Genomic DNA, 27,695 nt, shown 5'->3' on the forward strand with positions numbered 1-27,695 from the left:
AACTACCCTATATCTTTTGATTGGAGCATTTAATTCATTTACATTTAAAGTTATTGATATGTAGCTGTTTATTGCCATTTTTTTCTTTAAATCTACATTTCTCTTTTACTATATATATATTTTTTCTTTTTTTTCCCCTCTCACTTTGTACTGTCTTCAGCAGGCCCCTTAACATTTCTTGCAGCATTGGTTTGGTTGTGATGAATTCCTTGAGTTTTTATTTTTCTAGAAAGCTCTTTATTTCTCCTACAGTTTTAAACAATAGTCTTGCTGGATAAAGAAGTCTTGGTTGTAGGTTCTTGTTCTGAATTACTCTGAATATTTCTTGCCAATCCTTCTGGCCTCAAGTGTTTCTGTTGAGAAATTGGATATAATCCTTATTGTGGTTCCTTTTTAGGTGATTGACTGTTTTTCTCTTACAGCTTTTAATATTCTTTTATATCTCTTAGCTTTGGGATTTTGATTATGATATGTCTTGGTGTGGGTCTCTTCGGGGTCTTTTTTAATGGGGTTCTCTCTGCTTCTTGAACCTGTGTGACTCTTCCCTGAATCAATTTAGGGAATTTTTCAGCTATAATTTTTTCAAAGAGTTTCTCTAGTCCTTGCTCTTTCTATTCTCCTTCAGGCACCCCTATTATGCAGATATTATTTCTCTTCATGTTGTCACAGAACTGTTTTAAAGTTTCCTCAGACTTTATGATCCTCTTTTCTTTTTGCTGTTCTGCTTCTGTGCTTCGCTTATCTTGTTTTCTAAGTTGCTGATTCAATCCTTTGCTTCATCCAGCCTGCTTTTAATTGCTTCTAGTATAGTCTTCATTTCTGATATTGTGTTTGTCATTTCTGTCTGGTTCTTCTTTATGATTTCCATGTCATTTTTGATGCTTACAATTTCTTTATTGAGCTGTTCATTAAGTCCATCCATTGTAGCTTTGAGATCCTTAAGCATCCTAACAATCATCATTTTATACTCTGCACCTGGTAATTTGATTACTTTCATTTCATTCAGGACTTTTTCTGAGGATTTGTCTTGTTGAAGCATATGACTTATGCTTCTCTGCCTTCCCATTATTCTCTGTATGGCTTGTAGGCTTCTTCCAGTTGTGGTCTCCTTTCCTAGTAGAGCCGCTTTGAAGTCTTAGAATTTTTAATTAAGGTATGTAAACATTGTCTCTTAAAGGCTTTTAAGAGAAAAAAAGAGGAATGGTTTTCAGATAAGTTCTATCTTCTTTGCTCTGTGTTGCAAGTGGCACCAGTCCTTCCAGAGTACTATAGGAAGTAGTTAAACTATGACTAGCTGACTCAGTTGTCCCTGCAGGCTCTTCTCCCTTGCATTCTTCTTATTTCTTCCTCCTCAGGGAGGAGGGGTTGGGGGCCTGACTTTTCCTCTCTTAGTACAAAGGCACCCACTAAATATTAAGTAGAATTGTCCCCAAATAAATTAATTTTTAGAACAGGATGTTCTTTCAGATGTCAGTAGAATGTAGCAGCACTGTAAGGGAATCACTAGATGCTGTATTACAGGTTAAATCAACAAAGGTCTGTTGAAGGCCCCCATTGTCACAGGGGCCAGGCTCTCCCTGTCCTTCTGTTCTGTGGTTGTGTAATGCCAGGGTAAACAAGATAGACCTGCCCCCGCCCTCCTGGAGCATCAGGTCCTCTCCTCACAACAGCATAACTTGGTCAGCCATCTAGTGTAGTATAACATGGGGAGGGTCGTCCCACTGTGGTGTCATGAGCGGTGTGATAATTCACCTTGTGCTGTGCTGGTTTCCCCGAGGCACGCCTTGGCAGGGTACATAGCTCTCAGAGCAGTGGCTGATGTTACTGATGGCAGTACCACAGCCACTGTCCTAATACCAGTAAAAAGCATAAAGCAATGGTCAGTTGGAGAAACTAGTCATTTGATTTAAATTCTTTGTTTAGGCTTGTTTTTTTACCATTTTATTTCCATATTTAATGGAAATTCTAGACATTATTATGTTGAGATCTAAATCACCACTGAAAAATATTCAGGAGGTAGACAGTAAATATTAGATGATAGAACAAACAGGCAGGAATTTGCTGGTGGTATAGAATAAAATTTAAATTCTGTGTTTTTAAACAGTATAGAATGTTTACATATTTGATTTAATTTGGGGCATTTTAATCTTTTTAGAGAGGGGGAGAAACATTCATTTGTTCCATTTATTTATGCATTCATTTTCATTGGTTTCTTCTTGTTTATACCCTGACTGGGGGTTGAACTCACAACCTTGGCGCTGGCTTTTTATTGTTTTTAAAAAGACAAACCTAAAGAGCTTGCTGGCTTCTCAGTAAACATTGTTAAACAAGAGCCAGGAAACCATGTAAGTAAGTGTATCTGCCTGATGAGTTTCTGTGTAAAGTCATGTGGACTCCTACAGAGTAGACATCCCAGCTTCTGCCCAAAACCTGGGACAGCCACTCCAAGCCTGCCAGGTTATGCTCATATTTCATGAATGAACATTGTGGCATCCATGTTATTGATTGCCCATTAGTGATATGGGGTGTGGGGACATGTGTGGGTCCAGGACTACTCTCATCAGCTAGGAGTGTGACCATGAGCACCAGGCACATCTGCATCACCCGGCATTCGACAACCCATTGTTCTTGAACTTTTCTCTTTTCCATCACTTTAACAAAGGACTTGCTTGTGGGATCATCACTTTAACCTGCATTTGTGGACTTAAAAGAAGACTGGTCCATATGTTTTTCTGCAGGAATCATAGATGTGATTATTTGAAACAGTGCCTCCTCTGGTTGAGATAGCTTCTTCTAAACTGGTCCCACAAGAAGCAAGCTAATGAGAATCATAGAATGACATAGTTTATTCATGGCTAAAATAACGTAGTTTCTTTTCTCCAAAAGGGATTATTTTCTAATCCAGTCCTATAAAATGAGGTCATATAGAACCTCATATTTTCTTCCTTTCATAATAGTTCTGTACCATTGCATTTTTTGTGTGTTGCTTAAGTTCAGAACTTGGTCAATCTGAGTTTATGAACTTACAGCCACATTGTCTTGTGTACCAATAAATTTGAAACACTATTAAGCTAGCTATGTATAATTTCAGTAAGAATGCATATTCATTCTGTTTTTCTTTTAAGGAATCTGACGACTGTACAGCCTTTGGAATATTACATGACACTACATCATGAGTGACGGTAAATGTGATAGTCAGTTTTACAGTGTGCAAGTGGCAGACTCAACTTTCACTGTCCTAAAGCGTTACCAGCAATTGAAACCAATTGGTTCTGGAGCCCAAGGAATTGTTTGGTAAGTATGATCTGTTTCAATAGTGTGGATTGAGTTGTTTTTGTAATTAAAATGAAATAAAATTAAATCATCAGAATTTAGAAACACTGATGATGCAAATACTCTTTTCTTTGCTGTAGGTTTATGACATAAATTGAATTAATCTCTTGCTCTAGTTATATGTAGTCAGATAGATGGTAGGATACAAACCCAAATTCTTAGAATGCTGCATAAATTAAATAGGTAGTAATTTTTCTTTTATCCTTTGTTTCTTTTTTTATCTTTTCCATTACCCCTATCATTATGATATTAGAGTAATAGGTATGACAGTGAGTTGTAACAGAAATTTGGAGTTTTATTCATTTCTTCATCCTGGCCACCTTTCCCCCTCCCCCTTTTATTCCCAATCACTCCTATTCATTTCTAGGCGCCATCATTGCAGTTCCTTGCCCTTCATTGGCAGGATGAGGCCAGTCAGTGTCATTATCACCCCATGGATTAACCAGGAAGGGATGCTGTTTGAGGGCTTGGGCTGGCCGTCTCTTCCTTGGTGTCTCACTTCAACTATGTGTCCAGCCCAGGACGTCAGAACCGTTGGTCTGACCCTGAACCTTAGTCTCTTGCATGGTAAGACAGTCAGCTGCTGCGACATCACTGGCCAGCTAAAGGTAAAGTTTTTCACATGTTTTCTGGACTACTGTTACAGAACTTCCCAAACTTCTTATTCCTTAGTTTTCTGGGCAAAACTTTTTTTCTTTTTTGGTCAATAAAAACAAAATTGTCTTTGTATCTAAAGAAACTGTAATGAAGCTAAACACTCAGTGTTTCCAGCTGGTAGCAGGGCGTACGAGATGAAAGAGAGTTCTTGGATATTGTGGTAGGGCAGTTTATTTTCCTTACAGACACTGAGTTTGGCGAATCTTCACTAGCGTTTGTAACTAATCCTCTATTGTAGAGACATGTGATCAGGGAAGTCAGTTGTTTTCTTTGGCATAAGTAGCTGGAACCCCTGTGAGTTAAGAGGAAGAGGACATGGCAGTCAGAGCTTCCCAGGCAAACAAATGCAGGAAAAGGGGCAATTGGAAAGGAATGTCCAACTTATGTCTAAAATAGTAGTGATCTTAACTTCTAAATGACAGCATGCCATATTGGTACTTAAATCCAGTGTGCCAAGAGGAATTATAAAGGTAATGTAGATGGTTCCTATTAGGACACTTTGATGTAAATAAAAAGTTCTAGATGATAAGACATTCTTTTGATTTAAAGTCCATCTCTTATTTGGAATTGGAAGGTAATTTGACACAGGTAATTCCGTAAGACTGGTATCAAGGACATTTAATGAAGTACTCATGTTAAGAGACTGACTAGAAGTTCGTAATTTATTGTAAAACAGAAGGCTGTATAAAGGGTAGGCAGTTAAAATTAATGACTTTGTTATACATGATTTCAATAATAATAAAATCACACACTATTTATAAAATACTGTTTTGCAGAGATTGTTGGTTTTTGTTGTTGTTGTTGTTGTTTTACAGTGACAGTGAGAGACTCAGAGAGAGGGATAGATAAGGCCAGACAGACTGGAACGGAGAGAGATGAGAAGCATCAATCATCAGCTTTTCGTTTTGACACATTAGTTGTTCATTGATTGCTTTCTCATATGTGCCTTGACCGTGGGGCTGCAGCAGACTGAGTAACCCCTTGCTCAAGCCAGCGACCTTAGGTCCAAGCTGGTGAGCTTTTGCTCAAACCAGATGAGCCCACGCTCAAGCTGGCGACCTCAGGGTCTCGAACCTGGGTCCTTCCACATCCCAGTCCGATGCTCTATCCACTGCGCCACCACTTGGTCAGGCCAGAGATTGGTTTTGATTTTCATTTTGTATATGTTACTTCTCATCTTTATCTTTTGAAGAATGTTTAAAATATGGATGTTCATTATGAATGTGTATTTTTCATTTAAAAATTCTAGTTTTGAAATAAAAGTTCCTAATATGCCATTATATACTAAACCTTCTCTGGTAAAAGCAGTGGTTTAATAATAGGATGGAAACTTAAGAATTTTTTTAAAAATTTAAAAACTGAGAATACAGAAATAAACTCATACATCTATGGCCCAATTTTCTAAACTGGTCCTGAGATTATTCACTGGAGATAGAACATTCACTTCAAGAAATGGTGCTGGGACAACTGGCTGCTCATGCAAAAGGATGAAGCTGGACTCCTGCCTCACATTATGTAAAAAGCAAACTCAAAATGAATCAATGACCTAAATATGGGAGCTAAAACTATAAAACTCTTAGAAGAAAACATACGGAAAAACTTCATGACTTTGGATTTTTAGAAATGACACTGAAAACATGAACAGTAAAAGAAAAAAATAGACTTTATCAAATTGTATATCAAAGGATACTAAAAAGTAGTGAGAAAACAACCTATAAAATGGGAGAATATTTACAAGTAATATATCTGATAAGAATCTAGTATAGAATATGTAAAAGAACTTTTACAACTTGACAACATAAAGAAAAACACAATTTTAAAAAACAGGCAAAGGATTTGAATAGACCTTTCCCCAAAGAAGATATACAAATAGTCAATAAGCACTTGAAAAGATGCTCAGCATTAGTCGTTTGGGAAATGTAAATCAAAACCACAGTGAGATACCACTTCATACCCATTAGGATGACTATAATCAAAACTGAAAATAACAAATGGTGGCAAGAAATTAGAACCCTGTATATTGCTGGTGAGAATGTAAAATGGTTCAGCCACTCGTGGAAAATATTTTGAGGTTCCTTGATGAATTAAACATAGAATTACCATGTGACCCATTAAATACTCCTGGATAAATATCCAAAGAATTAAAAACAGATGCTCAAATGAAGACTTGAACACAAATGTTTATAGCAGCACTCTTTGCAATAGCCAAAAGGTGGAAATCGCCCAAATGTTCATCAATGGATGAATGGATACACAAGTTGTGTAATATACACATATGCAATATTATTCATAAAAAGTAATGAGCACTGATGCGTGCTGCAACGTGAATGATCCTCAAAAACATGCTAAGTGACCCTGGCCGGTTGGCTCAGTGGTAGAGCGTCGGCCTGGCGTGCAGAAGTCCCAGGTTCAATTCCCGGCCAGGGCACACAGGAGAGGCGCCCATCTGCTTCTCCACCCCTCCCCATCTCCTTCCTCTCTGTCTCTCTCTTCCCCTCCCGCAGCTAAGGCTCCATTGGAGCAAAGATGGCCCGGGCACGGGGGATGGCTCTGTGGCCTCTGCCTCAGGCGCTAGAGTGGCTCTGGTCGCAACAGAGAGACGCCCAGGATGGGCAGAGCATCGCCCCCTTGTGGGCAGAGCGTCGCCCCTGGTGGGCATGCCAGGTGAATCCCGGTCGGGCACATGCGGGAGTCTGTCTGACTGTCTCTCCCTGTTTCCAGCTTCAGAAAAATACAAAAAACAAACAAACAAAAACATGCTAAGTGAAAGAAGCCAGACATGAAAGGTAGTATATAAGTCCATTTATGTGAAATATCCAAAGTAGGCAAGGCCACAGAGACAGACACAGATTGATAGTAAACAGGGGAAAGGGGGAGGGGAAGGGGGAACAACTGCTTAATAGGTTAGGGGTTTCCTTTTGGGATGATGAAAATCTTTTGAAATTATATAGACATGGTGATTGTACAACAATTGTGAATGTACTAAATGCCACTGAATTGTTCACATTAAAATGGTTAATTTTATGTTATGTGAATCTCACCTCCATAAAAATTATTTAAAATTTTTTTTCCATTCATTTGAGGGGTAGAGAAGAGGGGAGAGAGAGAGAGAGAGATATAGAGGCATCAACTCATTGTTACACTGAGTTGTCTCATTTAGTTGTGCACTCACTGGCAGCTTCTCAGATGTGCCCTGATTGGGATCAGCCCGCGACCTTAGCATGCTGAGATGATGCTCAGTCCACTGAGCCACCTGCCGGGCCATAAATATTATTTTTTAAAATAGTAAACTGCAAAGTGCCTTAAACTAAGGCTGTTTGTTATTTTTAATGGATATTTAACTTCTAATACTATAGTATTAAATATATATTCATGTTATATATTATGCATAAAATATGTTGCAGTTTAGCAGCTTAAGTTATACATTGACAGAATCTTAACAGCAATTTCACTTAACTTAATATTTTACTCAATGATATTACTCAAATGATTTTATGACAGTTTTATTAGTATTTTCAGGAAGAGCTTTCATCTCACATACAGAAAGATAGGAAGAAAGAGGTATGTAGAAACTAAAATTTTAACACCACCCTAGATCTTATCTTTTTGAAATCCCAATTTCCATGACTTGAATTTTGGTTCTAAGAAAAGTTCAAAAACTGTTTTGCTCTTTTCTGCCAAGAAAGAAGCCATTATTTTGAATCGGTTAAGGCAGCTCTTCATGAGCCCATGCACAGCTAACAGTCACAGTCTTTTTTTTTTTTTTGTATTTTTCTGAAGCTGGAAACGGGGAGAGACAGTCAGACAGACTCCCGCATGCGCCTGACCAGGATCCACCTGGCACGCCCACCAGGGGCGACGCTCTGCCCACCAGGGGGCGATGCTCTGCCCATCCTGGGCGTCTCTCTGTTGCGACCAGAGCCACTCTAGCGCCTGAGGCAGAGGCCACAGAGCCATCCCCAGCGCCCGGGCCATCTTTGCTCCAATGGAGCCTTAGCTACTGGAGGGGAAGAGAGAGACAGAGAGGAAGGAGAGGGGGAGGGGTGGAGAAGCAGATGGGCGCCTCTCCTGTGTGCCTTGGCCGGGAATCGAACCCGGGACTTCTGCACACCAGGCCGACGCTCTACCACTGAGCCAACCTGCCAGAGCCCAGTCACGGTCTTTGATGTCATTAATTCACTTAACTTTGTAACCTAAGCCACTTATTCGTTACCAGATAAAAACATTTTTGTTTGGCTTACTTTACTGGATATATGGAAAAGGGGCTACTTGATTCAAATTATTGATATTTCCTTTTAGAGTGTTTGTACAATTATGAAAGTTATTCTTAGACTCCTGGGATGTTTCATCTTTTGGTTTTAGCTGAAGTACCATCACAGAAGTTGGTCATTAGATGGTTTGAGATCTGGTCTCCATCATTACTTTATTGCTACTTTCTCCCAGAGCCAGAGCTGGCTGTGGGGTGCTGGTTGACTGCTCATTGCTTGCCTTCCAGGCTTTAGGCTTTGTGGGCCTGCTGAGCTGTAGCAGTGCTGGTGCTGCGTGTGGTGTCCTTGGATTGACAGGAGAGAAGCCTTTCCCTTAATACTATCCTCCCCCCTCTGCCACATGTCTTCTGAGGATTTTTCCCTGGCTCTATTTTGCATAGCATCTTGGATATTAGAATTATGCTGTACAATCTTCATAAGAAAACTGTACATTGTGCAAGAAGGAGGTTTATTACCTTGTCCTGCTATTTGGATTGAGCAAGAAACCCTGGTGCCAGTAAAACTCTTTTCTTCCCCATCTGACAGAAGGGCTTGAGTGTCCTTGTTGTCAAACCGTACCTTCCAGATAACCTTTTCTCTTTAGTGATCCTTTCCCTGCAGATATGGCAAATTCTCTGCAACATCCATCACCTGTGTCCCACTGTGTTTGCTGGTTGGATTCTCCTCTGAAATCCCCTGGGTCTGCTCAGATACTATCCATGGTCTTTCAAAACTTAGATCATCTATGAAATGTTCCCCAGGGGATCTCACCTCACGCTTGGAATAGGGTCTCTTCTCAGCTTGAACCAAATGCTTGACTGATGTGTGTGCCTGCACACACACATGCACACACACACATCTCAGAGCTGTACGGGAATGTATGTTTAAAACCAGTAAATTTGTGGTAATCAATTATAGAAGCAATAGGAAAGCAATACAGGGGCAAGTGGGTTTTCACATGTTTGAGAAATATAATAGCAATCGTACTTGTTTACAAAACATCTATTTAAACCATAGCTTTATAAAGACGTAAGGATAGGTCTTCAGGTAAACCAAAGTGCAGGTACTGGTACAGGATTGAATAGAAGAGCTGGAATTAGAATAAAATGTTTGACTCCTAATTTTGAATTGTTTTAATAATTATCTTTGATTTATTGTCTCCTAGTTTTTGTTCATTACAAATGTTAGTAAAATTAATTAGGAAATAAGTTTTAAAATGTTTATCATTTTGAAGTATTCATAAATATCAGCAAGTCGTACAGTAAAATTAAGTAATTCCAAGATTTTACAGCTCTAGTGGGGCAAAATATGTGTACATTTCTCTCATATATACTCAGTTTTTCTTTGCCTTCTAAAATCTCAAGTTGTTCAGCCAGTATAATAAAGATTATTTTAGGAAACAGTTCTATGAAGTGTTGAGCTTTTTCTTTTTTTTTTTGCTTTCTTTTTTCTTTCTTTTTTTTTTTTTTCCTTTAAAGCTGTTTAATCTTAGATCTGACAGCACTTAGAAGTGACTGTTAAAACCTTAATATGGCCTGACCTGTGGTGGCGCAGTGGATGAAATGACAACCTGGAATGCTGAGGTTGCTGGTTCAAAACCCTGGGCTTGCCTGGTCAAGGCACATATAGGAGTTGATGCTTCCTGCTCCTACCCCTTCTCTCTCTCTCTCTCTCTCTCTCTCCCCCCTCTCTAAAATGAATAAATAAAATATTTTTTAAAAACTTCTTTAACATAAAAGAAAGGAAATCTTAATATGAAATGGTTGGTTTGGCTCTTAATTCTTTTTGCTTTTTTTCTAGTTCTGTATAAGCAGGAATGTTGGCCTCTTCTTACACTGTTTTATTTTCTCTATTAATATAAACATAATGTCTATAATTTAATTTCTGTAATAAAGAAGATGTATGGGATCAGGCAGAGAACAGCTGTGATTCAGGGACATGAGCTCTAAACCCAGCTCTGATCCTCAGAGCAGTAGTTTTCTGTGACCTTAACACTTCATGTGTCTCAATGGGCCTTAGTAGTTTCACCTCTAAAATGAGTGGTTTGGAACTTCTGATTTAAGATAGTGGATCACACACCTAAACAAAAGAGAACAAGAGATCAGTAATCAGTGGATGAGAGCTTTTAACAGTTTTCTGAAATATAAGAAGTAATTGGAAACTTGATACAGACAAAGCAGAGCAGAGAAAGTGAGAATAAGTGTTGAGACATTTGCAACAAGGAAGAGAACCATCTATAGTAGAACCCCAAAGAGTCTGTGGGTAGAGAGGTGACAAATACAGAAAATGGAAGTGAAACAGGTGGCTAGAAATAGGGGTGTTAATTAAAAGTGTGTCGGCCCTGGCCGGTTGGCTCAGCGGTAGAGTGTCGGCCTGGCGTGCAGGAGTCCCGGATTCGATTCCTGGCCAGGGCACACAGGAGAGGCACCCATCTGCTTCTCCACGCCTCCCCCTCTCCTTCCTCTCTGTCTCTCTCTTCCCCTCCCGCAGCCGAGGCTCCATTGGAGCAAAGATGGCCCAGGCGCTGGGGATGGCTCTGTGGCCTCTGCCTCAGGTGCTAGAATGGCTCTGGATGCAACAGAGCGACGCCCCAGAGGAGCAGAACATCACCCCCTGATGGGCATGCTGGGTGGATCCCGGTCGGGCGCATGCGGGAGTCTGTCTGACTGCCTCCCCATTTCCAGCTTCGGAAAAATGAAAAAAAAAAAAAAAAAGTGTGTCTATGAACCAGTTGTGCCAGTCAGCTCCCAACATTTTTACCCTCACCTCTGTGTTCAGCATTTGCCCCTAGAGAGTACATAGGTGAGTGAAGAATCATTAGTCTAGGATTCATGAAAGGACAGAAACCTAAAGAGAGGAACCCAGGATTTGGGACTGTCTTTACCTAGAGAGCATTTGAAAATTCAGGAGTGGGCAACTAAGAAATTGAGTAGTGCTTTGGACTGCCTTGTGGCTTGGAAACAGGATTTGAGTGTAGGGTCCTCTAAAGAGGATTAGTCAACCTCCTTTGCTTTGAATTGGGACAGGTAGAGTGCTGCATTCTAGCAGTAAGAATGAACCAGAAAGAAAGAGGCCCTTGCAGGTACTGCCACTCAGCTGCAAATCATCTCATTTGCAAATCATCTCATTTGCTGAACTTGAACTTGAGGTGAACCCAAGTTACTATCACCCCCAGGTACCTTCTGGAGGAAGACAGCATCATACTGCATATCAAATTATATCTAGATGGCAGTTTTGTAATTGCAAACTCCAGCACACAATCAGAAAAAATCAGACAAGGAGATTAGACAATAGCACAAATAACAAATAAAAGAATAGTCCTAGCTAGTTGGCTCAGTGGTAGAGTGTCAGCCCAGCATGTGGATGTCCCGGGTTTGATTCCTGGTCAGGGCACACAGGAGAAGCAACCATCTGGTTCTCCACCTCTCCTTATCCCCATTCTCTCTTTCTCTCTCTCTCCCTCTCCTGCAGCCATGGCTCGATTGGTTTGAGCACATCGGCCCAGGTGCTGAGGATGGCTCCTTGGAGCCTCCATCTCAGGCGCTAAAAATAGCTCAGTTGCAGCCCTGGCCGGTTGGCTCAGCTTTAGAGTGTTGATCCGGTGTGTGGAAGTTCCAGGTTTGATTCCCGGTCAGGGCATGCAGGAGAAGCGCCCATTTGCTCCATCCTTCCCCTTTTCCTTCCTCTTTCTCTCTTCCCCTCCCACAGCCAAGGCTCTATTGGAGCAAAGTTGTCCCGGGCACTGAGGATGGCTCCATGGCCTCCACCTCAGGCACTAGAATGGCTCTGGCCTCAACAGAGCAAAGCCCCAGTTGGACAGAGCATTGCCCCCTGATGGGCATGCTGGGTGGATCCTGGTCAGGCGCATGCTGGAGTCTGACTGCCTCCCTACTTCTAACGTTGGAAAAATACTTTTTAAAAAAGAGATAGAAAGAAATAGCTCAGTTGAAAGCATGGCCCCAGATAGGGTTGCCAGGTGGATCCTGGTCGAGGCACATGCAGGAATCTGTATCTATATCTCCCCTCCTCTCACTTAAGAAAAGAAAAGAAGAGAAAAGAAAAGAAACATCTACAGGGCAAGTGGCATTTTGGATCCAAACTTTAAAATAGCTATGGTGTTATATTCAGTATGGTAAAAGGCAAGATGAAATAAATTTGGTGGAAAGATGAAAACTTAAACGAAATAGAAATTCTAGAACTGTAAAATAATCTAATTATGACGTTAATGGATGAGTTTGACAGCATATTAGATAAAACTGAAGAAAGAATTAGTGGTCTAAAGACACTAAAGAAAGACAATTTAGGAAAAATATCTAGAATGAAGCCTGGAGAGACAAAAGGCTGGAAAAATAGAGAAGAGAAGATATATTAGTTTCCTATTGCTGCATAACAATTTACCACAAACTTGTGGTTTAAAACAATGCCCATTTATAATCTCATGCTTCTGTAGATCAGAAGTCTGAGTGGGCTTGCCCAAGTTCTCTGCTCAGCATCACACAGACTGAAACCAAGTTGTCAGCTGAACTGGGCAGTAATCTGGAGGCTTTGGGGAAAAATCTGCTTCCAGGCACTTTCAAGTTATTGACAGAACCCAGTTCCTTGCAGCTTTAGGTCTGAGGTCCCCATTCCTTCTCATGTGACACTCCATCTTAAAGGTAGCAATGTCACATCTCATCCTTGTCAGGATTCAAATCTCTCTGGCCCCTCTTCCCACTAGCCAGAATAAACACTACTCCTAAGGGGCTCTCATGATAAGATTAGCCACCATCTCCCTTTTGTTAAATCAATGAGTGGTTAGTTCTGTTGCAGGAAACAGGGTCAGTATACAAAAATACTACTACTACTAATAATAATAAAATCCCTAAACATAGGGAGACTAAACCACTTTGGAAAATAAAATATATGCAGTTCCACTGTTAGCTATCTACTCATCAGATATACATGCATAGGGGACCCAGAGTTATGTACAGGAATGGCTTTTTTAAAATTAATTTTAGTTTATTGTGTTAACATGAATTCAAGTGTCCCACTCAATATAATTCCCTCACCACCACCCCTTGTCCCCCATTGCCTGCCTCTCCCTGCTTCCCTTTGGGATTTGCTGTCTTGTTATCTGTATCTATGTGTTATGTATATATAATTTCACTAATCCCTTCACCTTCTCTGATCCCATCCCCTCATCACTCTTCCCTCTGACAGTTGTCCCTCTACTCCCTGTGACATCGCCTCTGCCTCTATTCCGTTCCTCAGTTCACTTTTGTTCATTAGATTCCACATATAAGTGAGATCATATCATATTTGTCTTTTTCTGCCTGGTTATTTCACTTAACATAATAATCTCCAAGTCCATCCATGCCATCTGAAAAGTCAAGATTTTCTTCTTTCTCATGGCTGCATAGTATTCCATTATGGATATTTACTACAGCTTTTTTTTATTTATTTATTAAATTTAATGCAGTGACATTGATAAATCAGGGTACATATGTTGAAAGAAAATATCTCTAGATTATTTTGACATTTGATTGTGCTGTATACCCCTCCCCCAAAGTTAAATTGTCTTCTGTCACCTTCTATCTGGTTTTCTTTGTGCCCCTCCCCTCCCCCAACCCCTCTCTCCTTCTTTGCCCCATCCCTCCTCCCCCCACCCCCCACCCCTGTTGCCATCACATTCTTGTTCTTGTCTCTGAGTCTCATTTTTATGTCCCTTCTATGTATGGATTCACATAGTTCTTAGTTTTTTTCTGAGTTACTTATTTCACTCCGTATAATGTTATCAAGGTCCATCCATGTTATTGTAAATGATCCGATGTCATCATTTCTTATGGCTGAGTAGTATTCCATAGTATATATGTACCAAAGCTTTTTAATCTACTCGTCCTCTGACGGACACTTGGGCTGTTTCCAGATCTTTGCTATTGTGAACAATGCTGCCACAAACATGGGGGTGCATTTCTTCTTTTGGAGCCGTTCTATGGTGTCCTTGGAGTATATTCCTAAAAGTGGGATAGCTGGGTCAAAAGGCAGTTCGATTTTCAATTTTTTGAGGAATTTCCATTCTGTTTTCCACAGTGGCTGCACCAGTCTGCATTCCCACCAGCAGTGCAGGAGGGTTCCCTTTTCTCCACATCCTCGCCAGCACTTATTCTGTGTTGTTTTGTTGATGAGCGCCATTCTGGCTGGTGTGAGGTGATATCTCACTGTGGTTTTAATTTGCATTTCTCAAATGATTAGTGATGTTGAGCATTTTTTCATATGCCTATTGGCCATCTGTATATCCTCTTTGGAGAAGTGTCTATTCATCTATTTTGCCAATTTTTGGATTGGATTGTCTTCCTGGTGTTGATATTTACAAGTTCTTTATAAATTTTGGTTATTAACTCCTTATCAGACGTATTGTCAAATATGTTCTCCCATTGTGTAGTTTGTCTTTTTATTCTGTTTTTCTTGTCTTTAGCTGTGTAAAAGCTTTTTAGTTTGATATAGTCCCATTTGTTTATCCTGTCTTTTATTTCACTTCCCCGTGGAGATAAATCAGCAAATATATTGCTGCGAGAGATGTCCGAGAGCTTACTGCCTATGTTTTCTTCTAAGATGCTTATGGTTTCACGGCCTACATTTAAGTCTTTTATCCATTTTGAGTTTATTTTTGTGAGTGGTGTAAGCTGGTGATCTAGTTTCATTTTTTTGCAGGTAGCTGTCCAATTTTCCCAACACCATTTGTTAAAGAGGCTGTCCTTTACTCCATTGTAGTTCCTTACCTCCTTTGTCAAGTATCAGTTGTCCATAGAACTGTGGGTTTATTTCTGGGTTCTCTATTCTGTTCCATTGATCTATATGCCTGTTCTTATGCCAGTACCATGCTGTTTTGAGTACAATGGCCTTGTAGTATAGCTTGATATCAGGAAGTGTGATACCTCCCACTTTATTCTTCTTTTTTAAAGATTGCTGAGGCTATTTGTGTTCTTTTTTGGTTCCGTATAAATTTTTGGAATATGTGGTCTATATCTTTGAAGTATGTCATTGGTATTTTAATTGGTATTGCATTGAATTTATAGATTGCTTTGGGTAATATAGACATTTTAATGATGTTTATTCTTCCTAACCATGAGCACGGTATATGCTTCCACTTGTTTGTATCTTCCTTGATTTCTTTTATCAATGCTTTGTAATTTTCCAAGTACAAGTCTTTAGTCTCCTTAGATAAGTTTACTCCTAGGTACTTTATTTTTTTGGTTGTATTTGTGAAGGGGATTGTTTCCTTAATTTCTCTTTCTGACTGTTCATTGTTGGTGTATAAAAATGCCTCTGATTTCTAAGTATTGATTTTATATCCTGCCACTTTGCTGAATTCATTTATCAGGCCCAGTAAGCTTTTTGACTGAGACTTTAAGGTTTTCTATATACAATATCATATCATCTGCAAATAATGATAGTTTTACTTCTTCTTTTCCAACTTGAATGCCTTTTATTTCTTCTTCTTGTCTGATTGCTGTGGCTAGGACTTCCAGGACCATGTTAAATAAGAGTGGTGAAAGGGGGCACCCCTGCCTTGTTCCTGATCTTAAGGGGATTGCTTTTAATTTTTGCCCATTGAGTATGATGTTGGCTATGGGTTTCTCATAGATGACTTTTATCATGTTGAGGTATGTTCTCTGTATTCCCACTTTGCTAAGAGTTTTGATCATGAATGGGTGCTGGATTTTATCAAATGCTTTTTCTGCATCTATTGAAATTATCATATGGTTTTTCTCCTTCTTTTTGATTATGTGATGAATCACATTGATTGATTTACGAATATTGTACCAGCCTTGCCTCCCCAGAATAAATCCCACTTGATCATGGTGTATGATTTTTTCCATATATTGTTGGATCCGGTTTGCTAATATTTTGTTGAGGATTTTAGCATCTATATTCATCAGAGATATTGGCCTATAATTTTCTTTCTTTGTGTTGCCTTTGCCTGGTTTTGGAATCAGAATTATGCTCGCCTCATAAAAGGAGCTTGGAAGTCTTCCTTCCTCTTGAATTTTTTGAAATAGCTTGAGAAGGATAGGAGTTAGTTCTTCTTTGAATATTTGGTAGAATTTCGTTGTGAAGCCATCGGGCCCCGGACTTTTCTTTGTTGGGAGTTTTTTGATAACTGTTTCGATCTCATTTGGTGTAATCGGTCTATTTAGGTTTTCTGATTCTTACAGATTGATTTTTGGAAGATTGTATGTTTCAAGGAACTTGTCCATTTCATCTAGGTTATCTAGTTTTTTGGCATACAGTTCTTCATAGTATTTTCTTACAATATTTTGTATTTCTGTTGTGTCAGTTGTTATTTCTCCTCTCTCATTTCTAATTTTATTTATTTGAGTCCTCTCTCTCTTTTTCTTGGTGAGTCTAGTTAAAGGTTCATCAATCTTGTGTACCTTTTCAAAGAACCAGCTCCTAGTTTCATTGATCCCCTGTATTGTTTCTTTAGCCTCTGTGTCATTTATTTCTGCTCTGATCTTTATTATTTCCTTCCTTCTACTACATTTGGGCTTTACTTACTGTTCTTTTTCTAATTATTTTAGATGTAGGGTTAAGTTGTTTATTTGAGCTTTTTCTAGCTTCTGAAAGTGTGCCTGTAGTGCTATGAACTTCCCTCTCAGTACTGCTTTTGCTGTGTCCCATAAATTTTGAGTTGTTGTATGCTCATTGTCATTCGTTTCTAGGAATTTTTTTATTTCTTCTTTGATCTTGTTCTTAATCCATTCATTATTTAACAACCTGCTATTTAGTTTCCATGTGTTTGAGAATTTTTGAGCTTTTCTGTTGTGGTTCATTTCTAGTTTCATGCCGTTGTGATCGGAGAAAGTGCTTGATATGATTTCAGTCTTCTTAAATTTGTTGAGAGCACTTTTGTGCCCTAACATGTGGTCTATCCTAGAGAATGTACCATGAGCACTTGAAAAGAATGTATATTCTGCTGCTTTAGGGTGAAAGGTTCTGAAGATATCTATTAAATCGAGTTGATCTAGTGTTTTCAATAAGTCTGCTGTTTCTTTGTTAATTTTCTTTCTTGAGGATCTATCTAGTGATGTTAGTGGGGTATTGAAATCCCCTACTATTATAGTATTGCTGTTGATCTCACCCGTAAATCCATCAAAGTCTGCTTTATATATTTGGGTGCTCCTATATTAGGTGTATAGATATTTATAATAGTTATATCTTCCTGTTGGATTACTCCCTTTATCATTATGTAGTGGCCTTCTTTATCTCTTACTATATCCTTTGTTTTAAAGTCCAATTTGTCTGATATAAGTATTGCTACCCCAGCTTTTTTTTTCATTTCCATTTGCATGAAATGTTTTTTTCCATCCTTTTACCTTCAATCTATGTGTATCTTTTGTTCTAAAGTGTGTCTCTTGTAGACAGCATATGTATGGGTCCTGTTTTCTTATCCATGCAGCTACCCTATGTCTTTTGTTTGGATCATTTAATCCATTTACATTTAAGGTTATTATTGATATGTAGTTGTTTATTGCCATTTTCTTCTTTAAAGGTGTATTCCTTTTTTGGTATATTCTTTTCCCACTTTGATCTGTTTACAACAGGCCCCTTAACATTTCCTGAAGCATTGGTTTGGTTGTAATGAATTCCTTGAGTTGTTTTTTGTCTGGGAAGCTTTTTATTTCTCCTTCGATTTTAAACGATAACCTTGCTGGATAAAGTAGTCTTGGTTGTAGGTTCTTGTTCTGCATTACTTTGAATATTTCTTGCCATTCCCTTCTGGCCTCAAGTGTTTCTGTTGAGAAGTCAAATGTCATCCTTATGGGGGCTCCTTTGTAGGTGATAACTTTTTTTTCTCTTGCAGCTTTTAATATTTTCTCTTTATTGCTTAGCTTTGGTATTTTAATTATGATGTGTCTTGGTGTAGGTTTCTTTGGGTTTCTCTTTAATGGAGTCCTCTGTGCTTCTTGGACTTGTGAGAGTTTCTCTTGCATTAATTTAGGGAAGTTTTCAGCTATGATATGATTGAACAAAGTCTCTATCCCTTGTTCTTTTTCTTCTTCTTCAGGAACCCCTATGATGCAGATGTTATTTCTCTTCATGTTGTCACAGAGCTCTCTAAGAGTTTCCTCTGACTTTTTGAGTCTCTTTTCTCTTTTCTTCTCTGCTTTCATGCCTTCATTCCAGTTGTCCTCCAACTCGCTGATTCAATCCTCAGCTCTATCTATCCTGTTTTTAATTCCTTCCATTGTGGTCTTTATTTCTGATATTGTATTTGTCATCTCCGACTGATTCTTTTTTATATTTGCTATTTCTTTATTTAGGTGTTCATAATGAACATCCATTGTTGTTCTAAGATCCCTAAGCTTCCTTACAATCATTATTTTGAACTCCGCATTTGGAAGTTTGATTATTTCCATATCACTCAGTTTATCTCCTGAAGGTGTCTCTTGTGGTTTCATTTGGATTGCACTTCTTTGTCTTCTCATTGTCTGTTTTTGGGTGTTTTATTTGTAGAGTTGGTTGAGTCTAGGCTTGGTGTTGTCTGCCTCCAGTTTTCAGTTTTGTTATTTCTAGGTCTTCTTAGGTTGGTATCAGCTGTTATCTGTAATCCACTTTTGGATTTGGGCAGCTTTGAAGTCTTGATTTGTTTGTTTTCTTAACAGGTGATAGTCTTGTTTACTGATCTCAGCAGGGGGCTTCCTTGAAACTGTATCCAGGAATGGGATGGGTGTAACCTGAGACTCTGAAGGCCTCTTTAGCCAACTTATCTCTCTGGGGCAGGGTGTTTTCTCAGCTTCAGTAGTGGGAGGTGTATCTCAGATCTCCATGGAGACCTGAGTTACTGCCCCTCCTTCCCACTTCTTGTTTTCAGCTGTGTGTTGTTGCGCTGATTGGAGCTAGATAGATGTCCATAGATCTCTGATCCAGAAGCAATTCAGCCCTGTTTTGTGAAAGGTTTAGTCCCTCCCCCAGCTATGGCCACCTCCAGCACGGATGAGTCAGCTTTTTTAGGTCATCTCCTTCATTCCTTAGCCCCTAACAGTCTGTCCTTCTCTCTTTCCTTTCCACTTGGGAGATAAGCTGGTCTTTTCAACACATCTCACTCCCTGGTCACCAGGCAAGTGGCTGTGAGCAGTAGTCTCTGCTCTTTTCCCTTGTGTGAGATCCCCTCTGGGCTCTCAGCCTCACCCCCACTTCGTTCCTGTAAGCAGGGGAGATTCAGGCGCTCTCTACCAGGTTGGTTGTGGCTTCTTCTTTGCTCCTTGGTTTTTGAGAGCTGTTCTTGCAGTTCAGAGTTGGTTTTTCATGCTGATTTTTCCTAAATTGATTTGTATTTCAGTTTGGTGGTGAGAGCTGGGCGTCTGTGCATCCGCCTACTCCGCTGCCATCTTAGCACACTCTCTTCCTGCAAATGATTACTACCACAGCTTTTTAATCCACTTGTCCACTAATAGACACCTGGGCTGTTTTCAGATCTTGGCTATTGTAAACAATGCTGCAATAAACATGAGAGTGCATATCTTCTTTTGAATCAGTGATTTGGTATTCTTAGGATATATTCCTAAAAGTAGGATAGCTGGGTCAAAGTGCAGCTCCATTTTTAATTTTTTGAGGAAACTTCGTACTGTTTTCCATAGTGGCTGCACCAGTCTGCATTTCCACCAGCAGTGTGAGAGCGTTCCCTTTTCTCCACACCCTCGCCAGCACCTATCGTGTGTTGATTTGTTAATGAGCGCCATTCTGACAGGTGTGAGGTGGTATCTCCTTGTGGTTTAATTTGCATATCTCTAATGATTAATGACATTGAAAATTTTTTTCATATGCCTATTGGCCATCTGTATGTCCTCTGTGGAGAAGTGTCTATTCAGTTCTTTGCCCATTTTTTAATTGGATTGTTTTCCTTCTTGGTGTTGAGTTTTAGCAGTTCTTTATAAATTTTGGTTACTAACCCTTTATCAGACGTATTGGTGAATATGTTCTCCTATTTTGTGGGTTGTCTTAATTTTGTTTATGATGTCTTTTGCTGTGCAAAAGCTTTTTAGTTTGATATAGTCCCATTTGTTTATTTTGTCCTTTATTTCACTTGCCTGTGGAGATATATCAGCAAAAATATTGCTACGGGAGATATTGGAGAGTTTACTACCTGTTTTCTTCCAAGATGTTTACAGTTTCACAACTCACATTTAAGTCTTTTATCCATTTTGAGAGGATTTTTGTGAATAGTATAAATTGGTGGTCTAGTTTAATTTTTTTGCATGTACCTATCCAATTTTCCCAGCACCATTTATTAAAGAAACTGTCTTTACTCCATTGTATGCTCTTACCTCCTTCGTTCAATATCAATTGACCATAAATGCGTGGGTTTATTTCTGGGTTCTCTGTTCTGTTCCATTGATCTGTATGCCTGTTCTTATGCCAGCACCAACCTGTTTTGATTACTATGACCTTGTAGTATAACTTGATGTCAGGAAGTGTGATACCTCCCACTTTATTCTTCATTATCAAGATTGCTGAGGCTATTCATGTTTTTTGGGGTTTTTTTTTTGAATATTCTATATCTTTGTAGTATGTCATTAGCATTTTAATAGGAATTGCATTGAATCTATAGATTGCTTTGGGTAAATATAGACAGTTTAATGATGTTTATTCTCCCTATCCAAGAACACAGTATATATGCTTCACTTGTTTGGATCTTCCTTAATTTCTTTTTTCAGTGCCTTATAATTTTCTGAGCACAAGTCTTTTACCTCCTTGGTTGAATTTACTCCTAGTTACTTTATTTTTTCTGTTGCAATAGTAAAGGTGATTGTTTCCTTAATTTCTCTTTCAGACAGTTTATTGTTGGTGTATAAAAATGCCACTGATTTCTAAGTATTAATTTTATATCCTGCCACCTTGCCAAATTTATTTATCATGTCTAATAGTTTTTTGATTGAGACATTAGGGTTTTCTATGTACAGTATCATGTCATCAGCAGATAATAAGAGTTTTACTTCTTTTCCAATTTGGATGCCTTTTATTTCTTCTTCTTGTCTGATTGTTGTGGCTAGGATTTCCAGAACTATGCTGAATAAGAGTGGTGAAAGGGGGCACCCCTGCCTTGTTCCTGATCTTAAAGGGATTGCTTTTAATTTTTGTCAATTGAGTATGATGTTGGCTGTTGGTTTGTCATAAATGGCCTTTATTATGTTGAAGTATGTTCCTTGTATTCCCACTTTGCTGAGAGTTTTGATCATAACTGGGTGCTGGGTTTTATCAAATGCTTTTTCTGCATCTTTTTAATATAATTATTTGATTTTTCTCTTTCCTTTTGTTTAGGTGATATATCACATTGTTTGATTTGCAAATATTGTACCAGCCTTGCCTTCCTGGAATAAATCCCACTTGATCATGATGTATGACTTTTTTAATGTATTGCTGGATCCGGTTTGCTAATATTTTGTTGAAGATTTTAGCATCTGTGTTCATCAGGGATATTGGTCTATAGTTTTCTTTCTTTCTTTCTTTCTTTATTTATTTTTTACAGAGACAGAGAGTGAGTCAGAGAGAGGGATAGACAGGGACAGACAGACAGGAACGGAGAGAGATCCTGTCTCTCCGTTCATCAATCATTAGTTTTTCATTGCGCGCTGCAACACCTTAGTTGTTCATTGATTGCTTTCTCATATGTGCCTTGACCGTGGGTCTTCGGCAGACCAAGTAACCCCTTGCTCGAGCCAGAGACCTTAGGTTCAAACTGGTGGGCATTTGCTCAAACCAGATGAGCCCACACTCAAGCTGGCAACCTCGGGGTCTCGAACCTGGGTCCTCTGCATCCCAGTCCGACGCTCTATCCACTGCGCCACCGCTTGGTCAGGCAGTTTTCTTTTTATGTAGTGTCTTTACCTGGTTTTGGAATGAGGATAATGCTTGCGTCATAAAAGGAGCTTGGAAGTCTTTCCTCCTCTTGAAATTTTGAAATACCTTGAGAAGAATAGGAGTTAGTTCTTTTTTGAATGTTTCATAAAATTCACCTGTGAAGCCATCTGGCCCAGGACTTTTGTTTTTTGGGAATTTTTTGATGACTATTTCAATCTCATTTGTTGTAATCAATCTGTTCAGGTTTTCTGATTCTTCCAGATTGAGTCTTGGAATATTGTATGTTTCTAGGTATTTATCCATTTCACCTAGGTTGTCCAATTTTTTGGCATATATTGATAGATCTTCATAGTATTTTCTTACAATCCTTTGTATTTCTGTAGTTTCAGTTGTTACTTCTCCACTTTCATTTCTAATTGTATTTATTTGAGTCCTCTCTCTTTTTTTCTTAATGAGTCAGGTTAAAGGTTTGCAATCTTGTTTATGTTTTCAAAGAACCAGCTGTTGATTTCATTGATATTTTGTATTTTTTTTTTTTGGTCTCTGTCATTTATTTCTGCTCTAATCTTTATTATTTCCTTCCTTCTACTTCCTCTGGTTTTACTTGATGTTCTTTTTCTAGTTCTTTTAGATGCAGGGTTAAATTGTTTATTTGAGTTTTTTCTTGCTTCTTAAGGTATGCCTGTAATGCTATGAACTTCCCTCTCAATACTGCTTTTGCTGTGTCCCATAAATTTTGAGTTGTATGTTCATTTTCATTTGTTTCAAGGAAATTTTTTTATTTCTTCCTTGATCTCATTGTTAACTCATTCGTTATTTAATATCGTGCTATTTATCCTCCAAATGTTTGAATGTTTTTTAGTTTTTCTTTTCTCTTGTAGTTCATTTCTAGTTTCATGCTATTGTCATCAGAGAAGATACTTGATAGGATTTCAATCTTCTTAATTTTTGAGACTCGTTTTGTGTCCTAGCATGTGGTCTATCCTAGAGAATATACCATGAACACTTGAAAAGAATGTGTATTCTGTTGCTTTGGGGTGAAAGATTCTGAAGAATCTATTAAATCCAGTTGATCTAGTGTGTCATTTAAGGAGGCTGTTTCTTTGTTAATTTTTGTCTGGAGGATCTACCCTTTGATGTTAGTTAGGCATTATAATCCCCTACTATTATAGTACTGCTGTTGATCTCTCCCTTTATATCCATCAAAATCTGCTTTATATATTTAGGTGCTCGTATATTAGGCACATAAATATTTACAATGGTTATATCCTCCTGCTGGATTGCTCCCTTTATCATTATGTAGTGACCTTCTTTATCCCTTACTGTAGCATTTGTTTTAAAGTCTATTTTTTCAGATATAAGTTATGCTACTCCAGCTTATTTTTCATTACCATTTGCATAAAATACATTTTTCCATCTCTTTACTTATGCATCTACCCTGTGTCTTTTGATTGGAGTATTTAATCCTTTTATATTTAAGGTTATTATTGATATGTAGTTGTTTATTGCCATTTTTTTCTTTAAATCTACATTCCTCTTTTAATATATATATATATATATATTCTTCACACTTTGTTCTGTCTACAGCAGGACCCTTAACATTTCTTGCAGCATTGGTTTGGTTGTGATGAATTTCTTGAGTTTTTGTTTTTCTGGAAAGCTTTTTATTTCTCCTTCAATTTTAAATGAAAACCTTGCTATATAAAGTAGTCTTGGTTTTAGGTTCTTGGTTTGCATCACTTTTAATATTTCCTGCCAATCCCTTCTGGCCTCAAATGCTTCCGTTGAGAAGTCTGATGTCATCCTTATGTGGGCTCCTCTGTAGTAGTTAACTGCTTTTCTCTTATAGCTTTTGGTATTCTTTCTTTGTCTCTTATCTTTGGCACTTTAATTATGATGTGTCTTGGTGTAGACCTCCTTGGGTTCCTCTTTCATGGGACTCTCTGTTCTTCTTGAACTTGTGTGACTTTTTCCTTCATCAATTTGGGAAGTTTTCAGCTATGATTTTTTCAAACACATTCTCTGTCCCTTGTTCGTTCTCTTCTCCTTCAGGAACCTCTGTGATGTGGATGTTGTTTTTCTTCATGTTGTCACAGAGCTCTCTTAGAGTTTCCTCAGGCTTTTTGATCCTCTTTGCTTTTTGCTGCTCTGTTTCTGTGTTTTATTTATCTTGTCCTCTAAATTGCTGATTCGATCCTCTGCTTCACCTAGACTGCTGTTAATTCCTTCTAGTGCAGTCTTTATCTCTGGTATTGTATTTGTCATTTCTGACTGCTTCGTTTTTATGATTTCAATGTCTTTTTTGATGCTTGCTATCTCTTTATTTAGGTGCTCATTAGTTCCATCCATTGTTACTCTAAGATCCTTGAGCATCCTAGAAATCATTATTTTAAACTCTGCATCAGTAGTTTGGTTACTTTCATTTCATTCAGTTCTTTTTCTGGGGATTTCTCATGTTGACTCATTTGGGTCACATTTCTCTGCCCATTTTGCCTGTGCATTAGGTAGCGCTGTCTGACTTTGAAATTTATATGGTGTCTTTATCAAGAAGATGGGCTCTGTGGGACTGACCTCCAGGCCACCTGTTTACCTTGTTTTAGGAATGCTTCTTCAGGGTACTATTTTCCCTCTTGTTGTATGTGATTATTAAATGCAGTTGGTCCTTTCATGGGTATGGTTATCCCTTCAGGTTGGCTGGCTCTAAGGGTCAACCTTGATCATGTGTATTATACACTCTGCAATGTCTGTCCTATTGGGCATATTTATTCTCCACAGTGTCTGGTGCCTGCTAGACTCTACCTTTGGGCTTGCTGTTTGTGTAGGTAGCTGTGGTAGTGTTGGTACTGTCTGCCACTCACTACCAGTTGTGTTGGCTCTAGATCTTAGGTTGGCATCAGCTGTTGTTTGTAACCTGCAGTGGGCTACTTGTCTGCAGCTACTGCACTTTTTTCTGTTTGTGTCTGCATTTTCTGTGCCTGGGTAGCATGGGAGGGGCCAACATTTGTATAAGGATCATCTTCCTCCTGCTTAGAGATGACAGCAGCTCCGTAAAAGCCCCAAGCTTTGTAAGATTTGTTCACACTTTTCAGCTGCTCCTCCTCCTCTTTCAGCTTCCTGGTCTTTTCACAGAGTCTTCTGTAGTAAGACTGTAGTGTGGGCTCAGACTGGCGTCACCCGGCCAACCCCTCTACAGGTTGCACGCTTGGTGGGTTAGGGCAGCTGAGGTTGTGAATATGTTAGTGGGATCCTCTACATCAGGGGTCTCTTGGTCAGGAGCTTAGTACGGGGAATGTGGCCCCTACTCCAGAGCTTGATCCCTCAGCCACTGCTCGATACTTAAATTTATTTCTCCTCAACAAGATGAGCAGCAGGTTCAAACTGAGTGTGGCCAACAGGCCCTTCTGCAGAAGTTCTTTCAGCTGGTGAGACCCTGGTCTCAGGGAGGAAGACTGAGAGAGTTCTTTCCTGGGGCTGACTGTGTGCCCCCCCCAAAGATGGCTAAGCCCCTTGACCAGATCCAAAAATAGTCTCACAGAGACCCACACGTTAAATGTCCATGCTCTAAACCTCTCTCCCTTCCCCCTGTGGAATCTAGCCCAGCGGGGCAGGATATCCAGCGCCCAGGCCAGCTGACTATGAAGCTCCACCCTATCCAATGCACATGAGTCGCTGTGCCACTGCTGACCACAGACATTGGAACTTGCCTCAGCTGGGCCAGGTGTGAGGAGCCTTTCCTTAGGATACCACTCTAGCAAGGGTTATTAAGTCCTGAACCTTTGCTTTCTGCAGTTGGCCTCTGGATGTGCCAGCCCTGGGCCTCCCTGGCAGGAATCCGGTGCAGACCAGTGGGAGACAATGCCCGTAACTGGCCCTCAGCCATCTTCTTGGAGCTACAAGCAATCCAGAGTTTGTGGCTACCTCTGCTGAGCCCAGGTGTACATGGAAATGCAAAGCTGCATTCCTAGGCTGGCTTTTACCCACTCTGGGCCTGGGGGAATGTCTGCTTAAAAGGCCAAGTTTCCCTGCGTCCCGCCTCCTGCAGCTTCTGTCTGCTGGCTGCTTGTTGGACTCACCTGCTGAAAACACCTCTGCTAGAGTCTAGTGCCTGCTGCAATTCAGGGATTAAGAAGTGTTGTGGGTGTGGCTCCATCCCTGGGCCCCAGGTGTCAGTCTGTCCAGACATTTTTCACAGACCTCAGTAGGGTGTTGCCCCAGGAGTCTGGTGGATGTGGCCTCTGAGACCCAGAGATGTGGTCTACCGCTCTCTGGACAGTTTCTACTGAGTCTCCCATGAGGTGGAAGTACCAGTCTTAGACTCAGGAGCATGGGAGAGGGAGATAGCTCTGGCCTCAACACCATAAAACTGAGCCACTGATGCGCCCCCTACTTCCTGGCCTCTCAGAGTGACCCATCACCATGACTGGGGTAGGAGAGACTCCCGAGGGCGGGCCAGTTGCTTTTTCCCAGGCTGATGCTGCACAAAAGGTATGCTCTGCCCAAGAAAGATGGCGACTGCAGTATTGGAGAATGACTCAGCACAGGAGTTCTGGTGGCCGTCCCCCACAATGTCTCTCTCTGGGCCTCCAGCTTTACACTTTCCTCACGCAACTCAAGTCCTCTCAGCTCTTCCTCCACTGGAGCCCCGGGTAAGTGGCTGTGAATGAGATTTTCCTCGTGGGCCCTTTAAAACGGAGCCTGCATCTCAGAAAGCTCAGTCTCTTTCTTGCAGACAGAAACCCTGCTCTTTTCACTGCCAAATGCTGTCTAGGCACCTCTTCTAGGCTCTGGGGCTCTTGGCTGGGGCTCTGGGCCTGGGGCTGAGCACTCACACCTCTCAGGACGATCCTCTCAGCAGTGAGAGTCCCTCCAGACCCTCAGCCACCACTTGCTCCTAGGGGCGGGGCAGCCCTTTCTGTGTCTCCGCCCTTCTTACCAGTCTCAGTGTGGTTTCTTCTGCGATCCTTGGTTATAGAGTCCTCTTCATTTAGTCCAGAGTTGGTTTTTCAAGATGATTGTTCTTAAGTTAAATTGTAATCCAGTTTGGCCCTGGGAGGTGGCAATTGGAATGTCTACCTACTCTGTTGCCATCTTGACTCCCTAAGAATGTTTATGGACATGGTTTTGTCATTGCTTGCAGACTGAAAACAACAGTATGTCATATAGTCATGCAAAGGAATATTACAGCAACGACACAGAATGAATTATAGCTATGCAAAGCAAAAATGGATGACACATAATGTTAAGTGAAATAAGTCAAACACAGATGATTTCAAAATCCAGGCAAAAATAAACCGTGGTTCATGGCTTATAAAGAGAAAGAGGCACGTTTCGCTGGTAAAAGCATAAAAGTCATAAGCAGTTGGAGGACAGAAGGGACAGTGATTAGTAAGAGGTGTGGGGTGCTTTGGGAATGCTGACAAAACAGGCTCTTTGTGATAAATCACTGAGCTGAGGAACAAAAAAGGAAGCAAAGGAATGACAGGCATAAGCCTTGTCTCCAACGGCACTCAACATTGGAGATTAGTGGAGTTCCAAGAGAAAAGTGATTTTGGATTTGGGAGACAAACTATCTATCAAAGCTGAGGGCAAAGAAACATCATTATCTTCCATACACTT

At 39.8% G+C, this 27,695-nt stretch overlaps 1 protein-coding gene across 9 annotated transcripts in view; it reads left to right on the forward strand.

Moving 5' to 3' along the window:
- The window catches only part of MAPK9 (mitogen-activated protein kinase 9), a 96,490-nt gene that overhangs the window by 17,753 nt on the left and 51,042 nt on the right, over positions 1–27,695 (forward strand). For 6 of the 9 annotated variants that reach the window (XM_066344630.1, XM_066344629.1, XM_066344625.1 and 3 more), the window contains one exon: positions 3,126–3,294. The exons of 1 other annotated variant lie outside the window; for it this stretch is intronic. In XM_066344630.1, the coding sequence (XP_066200727.1) occupies positions 3,173–3,294 (122 nt within the window). In that variant the 5' untranslated portion in view covers positions 3,126–3,172. Of the gene's footprint in view, positions 1–3,125; positions 3,295–3,700; positions 3,942–27,695 lie in introns of those variants that run through there. 2 more of the 9 variants (XM_066344632.1, XM_066344633.1) reach the window with 2 other exon arrangements.

Source organism: Saccopteryx leptura, chromosome 6 (assembly GCF_036850995.1).
Source record: "Saccopteryx leptura isolate mSacLep1 chromosome 6, mSacLep1_pri_phased_curated, whole genome shotgun sequence".
In the NCBI taxonomy this organism is placed as follows: Eukaryota; Metazoa; Chordata; class Mammalia; order Chiroptera; family Emballonuridae; genus Saccopteryx; species Saccopteryx leptura.